Source organism: Pseudonaja textilis, chromosome Z (genome assembly GCF_049901715.1).
Source record: "Pseudonaja textilis isolate UNSWEBS1 chromosome Z, rPseTex1.2, whole genome shotgun sequence".
NCBI lineage: Eukaryota > Metazoa > Chordata > Lepidosauria > Squamata > Elapidae > Pseudonaja > Pseudonaja textilis.
Window position 1 is genome coordinate 121,718,958 of NC_142008.1, and position 8,750 is coordinate 121,727,707.

The 8,750-nt window shown below is 47.1% G+C and overlaps 1 protein-coding gene across 1 annotated transcript; it reads right to left on the reverse strand.

Annotated features, from left to right (window-relative positions):
- Nucleotides 1-2,214: 2,214 nt before the first annotated feature.
- Nucleotides 2,215-3,141, reverse strand: LOC113449452 (putative olfactory receptor 10D4). The gene has a single exon (XM_026720558.2). It carries the CDS (start codon nt 3,139-3,141, stop codon nt 2,215-2,217), a length of 927 nt encoding a protein of 308 aa, XP_026576343.2.
- Between the last annotated feature and the right edge of the window lie 5,609 nt (nt 3,142-8,750).

The following is an 8,750-nucleotide window of genomic DNA, read 5'->3' on the forward strand; positions in this document are numbered from 1 at the left end:
AGAACTGGAAAGCAGGTTAGTGAGATGGGGAGGGAATCAGGGTTTTACAGTAACCCTGTAATGTTATTTTAGAATATTGTTTGACTTATATAAGAAGTTTTGTATGAGGTCCTAATGACTAATAACACATGAATTCATAATTTCCCTTCACCACTGTGGTTTGTTTTCCATACTTCTCATATTTAGACATAAAGGAATAGCAACCGAATCCACCAGACTGGGGAGACGGAATATTTGTGTCCTCTCTCCTAAGGAGGTTCATGTATCAGGACCCAAAACATGGGCCTACTCTGTGGTGGCTCCCTTTCTGTGGAACATCATTCCTGTATAGTTCAGATGATTCTGCCAACAGGCATGGGAACCCTAGAGTGATATGAAGCCCATCAAGTGGCTCATCTGGTTGTGGTCACCAGGAAGATGGAGATGTTATTGCTTTTTGTATAGGGTTTTTATCCTTGTAAGCCACCCAGAGCCCCTGTCATGCCCCTGTCGGAATCTGATTCTGAGGGGGAGGCCGAGCAGCTGACAGAGAGTGGAAGTGTGGCTCTGTTGGCTGTGGAAGAAACTGGGGAAGAGCAAAGTCTGGCTGGGCAGAGCAGGGGAGAGATAGAACAAGGCAGAGGGAATTCAGAGGAAGACTCAGGGCCACCCTCTCTTCATCCTAGGGCATGCAGGGAGGAACAGAGAAAGGAACAACATGAGTTGCATGGCTTATGGGGGAGGAAAGGGCCCTGATTCCCTTCATGAGCTGCAGCTGGGAACACAGTGTTTAAAAGGGAAGCTACACATAGCAAAGTTGTTGGAAGCAAATCATGAGTTATCTGTTATTGTTGAGGTTTATCTGGGTTCCTGGCATCTTCTGAACTATGTATGTTTTGTTGACCTTTCAAGTCTGCAATTCCTTATCCTGCCCTGTCAAGTTAATTGCTGCAGCATAGTTTGTGTGGATTTTTATTTACAGTTTGTATATACTTTGTTTTTGAACTGAATTTCCTCCAATTAAAGACTGTTCTTGGGAGAGTTTTTTCTCCAGCCAAAGGTAACCTGGACATTGGGGGAGAAGTTGGAGATATTAAAGGGACTCTTCCTGCTTATTTGACTATGTTGCCTTTGTGCCATGCGCTGGGTCATCACAGTCCCTGTGAGTGAGTTGGGCAGCCATACAAATTGTCTTAAATAAATAAATACAATTTTTTTACAGCTTAATTTTATAACTTATCACATCTAAGAGCTAAGTGTTCTACATTTGGACTGGAATCACAAGGTGCCCTGAACATGCCATAATGAGCTACAATAGTAATAGCACTTAGACTTATATACCACTTTACAGTGTCGAGCCCAAAATTAACATATGTGTAGCCATTTTATTTAGCCCTATATTCTAATCATTTATTCCTTTTCTTTCTTTCTCTTTGCTGGTAATGGGGGAAGGGTTTCAGGCTCGCTACATTCCTAAGGTGGGAAGCATGGTTAAATAGTGAGGATTGTTTTGGCTAGGTGTCTTTCCTTCCCGTGGGAACAAAAGCTGTCCCTGCCAAGACCTGGAGGTGGAGATTGATGATACCAGGCAACCTTGATTTATTCCTATTGCTGAATGTGACTTTTGGGGGCTGTTTCTAATTTTCAATATTATGTGTTGTAATTCCAGTTTGTGTCAGTTCTGGAATTACAACAGACTTTGCCAATTTGATGCTTACCTAAATAAAAGAAATTTGTTTTGGAAGATGGACTTCACTCATTTCTTGATCAGTCATCAACCAGCACACAAAGATAAACAATATCTACATATCATTGAAAGAGACAATCAAAAAAGCCATTTCCTCAGCAGCACTCAACACCCAGATGAGCAGAGACCCTAACATCAAGATTAACACTAATACAACAATCAAGAATTGAACAATAACCCAATCAAGGAACAATCAATTCAGACAAATAAGCTAACAGTAAATAACAGGAACCACCAAGACCATTCCCACCAACACTGACAGGGCAAGCCAATAGTATACAAAAAGAGAGGGAATCCCACTTCCTTCTAGCACTGATGATGTTACCTAGTTTGGTAATGAAATGCCTGCAAGAAAGCAACCAAGTTCAGTGTTTTCTTTTGAAGAGGTGAAGTGAAAACAACTCAAAAGAGTTCACCAGCTTCATATTTGTGGACTCCAGAAATATGAAGCTGGTGGACTCTTTTGAGTTGTCTTCCCTTCACTTTCTTCAAAAGAAAACACTTGGTCCACCTTTCAGCCTTCTGAATGTTGACTGAACTTCCTTGTTCCACAAAGTGTAAATAAGAGGATTCAACATTGGTGTGACGACATTGCAGAAAATCTGGATAGGGGTGGCTAGAATGTCACTGAGAGAAGGCTGGGTGTAGAGAAGAGCACAAGGTCCAAAGAAGAAACAAACCACTGTTAGATGTGATGTGCAAGTGGAGGCTGCCTTCCGCTGGCTTTCTGCGGATTGCATCTTCAGTATGGAAATCGAAATCCTAACATAAGAGGTGAGGATAAGAAAAAAGCAAGCCATGGGCACTACCCCGATGTTGGTGAAGCTCACTGTTTCAATGATGTAGGTGTCCGCACAAACCAACTTGACCACAGGGAAAATGTCCCACAGGAAATAGTCTACCTCATTAGACCGGCAGTAGGGTAGGGTGAAAGTTAAACTAGTCAAGAAAGTGGCATGGAAGGAGCTGGTGAACCAAGTACCAGCTGCCAGTAGGGCACAAACTTTCCGATTCATGATAATGGAGTACCGCAATGGGTGACAGATGGCCACGTAATGGTCATAAGCCATGACGGTATAGAGGAGGCATTTGGTGCTTCCTAAGAAATGGTAGAAGAACACCTGGCACGTGCAGCCACCCAGAGAAATGGTGCGGCTCCCTGCCCAAAGGTTGGCCAAGAACTTTGGGGTGCTGATGGAGGAGAAGCCAAGATCAACCACCAAGAGGTTGCAGAGGAACCAGGACATGGGGGTATGGAGGCAGGCATCGGAAATGACAGCTGTGAGGATGAGTAGGTTGCCAGTTAAAGTGAGAAGATAGAAGGACAAGAAGACCACAAACAAGATGTTCTGCAGGCCTTTGGTATTGGGAATCCCCAGGAGAATGAATTCCAGAATGACTGTATGGTTGGACATTATATTTAGCCCCTTCCTGCAAATACAAGAAAACACATAAGGACATTCAACCTTATTTTTACTTTTGTCCTCCAAATCCCATTTCATTTCCTACTGACTTGCTTTTTCTGAAAGGCAGCTGGACTTGGAAAAAGCATTTTTGGGACATCCATGACCTGGATGACTGAGAATCTCCATAGATAATACCAGTGACTTAATGACCAGAGAGATGGAAGTCCCTTTTGGTAAACTGTTGATTCCTGGATGCTTCCATTCTTAGCCTCCTTCACTGTCTCTTTCTTTCCAGAGGAAGATCTGGAGAATTTCTTAACCTCTGGAGCCCAGATCTTTCTTGCTATCAAGACTCTTTCAAGGGGGAGCCCTGTTGAACTAGAATCTCTGGTAACAGAACAAAGACAATTTCTCCCCTTCTTGCTCTTTTTATTTCTTACTTTATTAGCTTCTTTAAAGTCTTTTCTGCATCTCAGACAAAAGATCTCTTTACATCTTTAGTTCATCAAAATCACCTTGGGGAATGGGACCTATCTAGTATTTTCAATATTAAGCAAAAAATCAAGAACCTAGGGCCTAACTTCAAACTGACAAGAGGAAAGTTCAAAACTAATGTTAGAAAGCATTCCTTCACTGAAAGAGTAGTGGAAGCTTGGAACCAACTTCCAGCAGAGATAGTGGCTCATTGCTCAGTAACTGAGTTTAAATGTGCTTGGGATAAACACATGTCCATCATCTGACAAAAATGAAAATGAAAATTTAAAAATTAGATAAATCTGTTCCAATTAGCATTCTTGGAATACCCTCACCTGATTGGCCCAAACGGACTACACTGTGATTGGTGGAAAGAACTACTGTGATTGGTTCGTAATGAATCAACCGTGATTGGCCGCGCCGATCGCAGGAGATTCAAAGAGCCGTCATTGGATGCGAGCCGCCGGCAATTCCTATAAGAAGGGCTGCCACAGCTCGCAGGTCCTGCACAGATCTATATACTAAATAAAGAGCTGAACTGTCACACTGGTCTCGAGTCTATTTTCCCGTGATCGAACACTGGTGACGAGGGTGGGATTCTGAGACAAAGAGACCAGTCGAGCGCTTGTCCACCAGAGCTGAACAACCGACAAGATGGCCAGCAGCAACTCGCCACCCGCACCCTTCGTCCAGGCAGCCGAGGACTGGGAATCATACATTGATCGATTCCTCATGTTCCTCGAGAGCAATAATCTGAAGGGCACGAACGATCAAATAAAAAGAGCTGTGTTCCTGACACACTGCGGACCCGCAGTGTTCATGGTGGCCAAGGTGCTGGCCAAACCCCAAGATGTGAAGGAGATGGCATGGGCAGACCTCGATTGGCTACTCTGAAGCCACTACACACCAGCTGTCCCCAACCTCATCCGAAGGCATGAGTTCTACCGACGGGACCAGAAGGAAGGTGAGAGCATCGGGGACTTTGTGGTGGCCCTGAGGAACATCGGGGGTGCGTGCGCTTCCCCGACATGGACAAGGCTCTGAGGGACCACGTGGTTCTCAGGCTAAGAGACCCCATGCTCCAGAGCAGGCTGATGGCTCGAGCAGACATCATCGTCACTGAAGCCATCACCAAAGCCACCGCATCCAAGGTCGCCAAGAAGTCAGCAGCTAAGATGCACCAGATGAATGGAATGGACCGGCAACTAACCACGGGGACCAACCCAGCACCGGAAAAAAGGCCAGAAGCAAGCCACAAAGCAGCAACAACACACCACAAGGACATCGCTTCCTCCCCCAAGACTGAGGACGAGGAGGAAGAAATCCACCGACTCCAGTCAGAACGAGACCGATGAGAGCGGAGAGGTCGCAAGTTGGGGTTTCAGTGCGCCGGGTGTGGAAGAGACCACCCCCATTCAGAGTGCTGGTTCTTAGATGCCATTTGCCAGCACTGCGAGAAACGGAGGCACATCGCCAAGGTCTGCCGCAACAAACGCACTTACAGCCCAAGGCAACATGACAACTCTCCACCCAGGAACCGGGACAAACACACAGAGAGCCGCTGGAGCTGTGACCGTCAGAGCAAGCGACTCAGCGAAGCCCGGCATAAAGAGAAAACACATCAGACGGTCACCATCAGGCACTCCAACACCACGGATACCCAAAAAGTGCACGTGCAGGTTGGCATCAAAGGCAGGCAGCGCGACATGGAGGTAGACTCCAGATCCTACCTCTCCATGGTGTCGTGGGACACTATTAAATGGTTAGTGCCCAGCATACAAAGATGGGAGCTGGAGGGCCAGAAACTAACCCTTAAGGACTACCAGGGGAACCGGATCCCCATGGTAGGAATTGGACATTTCCACATCACATTCAAGGGCCATAAAAAATATTACCCCTAACCATCGTGGACAGAAACTGCCCAAGCCTGCTGGGACTTGAATGGTTCGCGCCGTTGGGGATCAAGGTGACAGGCATCCACTGTGTCAAGGAAACAGACTGGGAGGAAGAACTCATGAGGGATTTCCAAGAGGTCTTCGAAGGATGTTTAGGCAAGTACCGGAGGTCCCCAATATCATTTAATGTGAACCCCAATGTTGCCCCAATCCGCTTAAAACCAAGGCGAGTCCCATTCACCCTCAAGCCAAAAATTGATGAGCAATTGGACAAGCTCAACATGCAAGGGCTCCTGGAACCAATAGATCATGCCAGGTGGGAAACCCCAATAGTCACCCTGATTAAGCCGGATGGGTCCATGAGAATCTGCGGGGACTACAAGGCCACCCTCAACCACATGCTGCAGCAGAGTGCTTACCCCGTCCCGGTGGTACAGCACCTTCTACACTCACTGGGGGGAGGAAAAGTCTTTGCAAAGCTTGATCTGGCACAGGCATACCAGCAGCTGCCAGTGGACACCAAGACTGCTGAGGCGCAAACCATCGTGACCCACCAGGGGGCATTCCTTTGCAAAAGGCTCCAATTCAGAGTCAGCGTGGCACCAGGGGTGTTCCAGAGTTTAATGGAGAGACTATTGCAAGGAATAAAAGGGGTGGTGCCCTACTTTGACGATGTCTTGGTGTCAGCAAAAACAAAAGCCAGTTGGGGAGCCGCCTAAGGGAAGTCCTGCAAAAATTTAAAGATGCAGGACTAAAAGTAAAAAAGAGAAGTGCCAACTATGCACAGAAAAAGTAGAGTTTCTGGGGTACCTGGTCAACAAAAATGGAATCCACCCCACAGAAAAAAAGATTAGAGCTATCAAGGAAGCCCCAAGACCACAGAATAAAGCGGAACTGCAGGCTTTCCTAGGACTGATTAACTTTTACAATGTTTTTTTGCCACAGAAGGCAACAATGGCAGAACCACTTCATAGATTACTGGACAAAATAGCCACCTGGTTCTGGGGAAAGCGGGAAGAAACCGCATTCCAGAAAATAAAGGACTTCCTCACATCAGAATCAGTCCTCATTCAATATAGTGAAACCCTACCACTGACGGTGACCTGCGACGCTTCGCCATTCAGTGTCGGAGCCATCCTGAGCTACACTCTGCCAGACAGGAGAGAAGCACCGATTGCATACGTCTCCAAGACATTGTCCAAGGCAGAGAGGAACTATAGCCAGCTCGAAAAGGAGGTGCTAGCAGCAATCACCAGCATGAAGCGGTTCCACGAGTACCTGTACAGTAGGAACTTTTCACTTATCACCGACCATAAACCACTCCTGGGGATCCTGGCAGGGAACAAGACCACCCCTAACATCTTGTCACCATGGATAACGAGGTGGTCCGAGTTCCTTGCCGCCTACAACTATCAACTAATACACAGGAAAAGCATTTCACATGCAGATGCACTAAGCCGCTCCCCCCTGCTGGACCTGGAAGACAACCTGGCACCCACAACATCCACCCTGCAGATAGAGACATTGCACAACCCACCAATGACCGCATCAGACATTGCCAGAGAGACTATCAAAGACAGGAAACTGGCGTGGGTTTTGAGCTGGGTGGAAAATGGGTAGCCGGAAACTGAGGGCGGCAACCAGTTTAAACTTTTCCGGAACCAGCGGACTGAATTATTTATGCAAAAGGGATGTATATTATGGGGGGACAGGGTGGTGGTTCCTGAAACATTGCAAACGAGGGTATTGGACATGCTACACAAGTGACACCCAGGCATCGTAAAGATGAAATTGCTAGACCATAGAGACGTGGGTGGCAACATGCGACAAATGCCAAAGATCCAGGCCAACCCCCCTGCACCGACTCTCGAGTGGGAAACACCCAGGGGCCCCTGGTCAAGGGTCCACATAGACTTTGCGGGACCCACTAAGGGACACACATTTCTAATAACCATTGATGCTTACTCAAACTGGTTAGAGGTGAGCGTCATGCAATCTACCACCACAGAAGCAGTCATAAAAAAACTAACCAAACTGTTTGCCACCCATGGACTACCGGACTTGCTAGTGTCTGACAATGGCCCGCAGTTCACAGCATTGGCATTTGAGCAATTTCTCGCCGAACGGGGCATACGACATGCATTGACAGCGCCCGCTCACCCGGCGGTGAATGGGCAGGTGGAACGAATGGTCAGGTACACAAAAGACGCACTAGAGAAAATGGACACAGGGAACATACACAACAAAATCAATAAACTATTGACAATACAACACATAATACCCAGCTCGAAAACCAACAAAAGCCTCAGAACTCCTAATGGGCAGAAAACTATGATCACACCTAGACAGACTGCACCCAACATATAATTCCAAAAAACCACCAGACTCATCTAGCAGGTACCACACATTCACCCCGGGAAACACAGTTTACGCAAAAAAAAATTGGGGGGACCCAAGATAACCCAGGTGACAGGCCCCTGGTTGTACCAGCTAGAAACAGAAGACAGGAGAAGCTGGAAATGACACATCGACCAACAATGGTCGAGAACAACCACCGACAACACAAGCAACGTGCAAACACCACAAGTAGAATTTAATTTTAAAAAAGCGGGGGGGGGAGAGACCCCAAACATTAACCAAGAGGGAGAAGAAAAAATCCCCGGAACACAACAACAACCCAAACACCCACAACCAACACCACCCGAACACCCCCCCACACCTACACCAATAAACAGAAAAATAAACCAACACTACTTACTGGCAGGTGGCGGCAGCAGAGGGGAACCAACAGAGAACCACCAACATGAAGCCTTGCCTGGAAGTGGCAGCCAAGCCAGCTCAACCAGCCCGAAAAGACCGGGCGGGAACAGCAGAGCTGACAACTCGACCGACCCTGGTAGACTGGGTGGTAGTTGCGGCAAAAGGCCTGATTCACCCTTCCAGGCAGTTCCATTGAGAAGGATAGGAGCAACAAGGATCCCATCCGAACCTGCCGAAGACCACACCACAACTGAGCTGCGCAGGTCAAGTAGAGACATTAAAAGCCCCGCCTACTTACGGGACTACCTAACGTAGGTTGGGCTGAACCAAGAGGGGAGGGGTGTTCCATATTAGCATTCTTGGAATACCCTCACCTGATTGGCCCAAATGGACTACACTGTGATTGGTGGAAAGAACTACTGTGATTGGCTCGTAATGAATCAACCGCAATTGGCCGCGCCGATTGCGGAAGATTTTAAGAGCCGTCAT

Excerpts from the sequence above, each read along its gene's own strand:
- LOC113449452 (XM_026720558.2), bottom strand. The coding sequence starts at position 3,141 with ATGTCCAACCATACAGTCATTCTGGAATTCATTCTCCTGGGGATTCCC.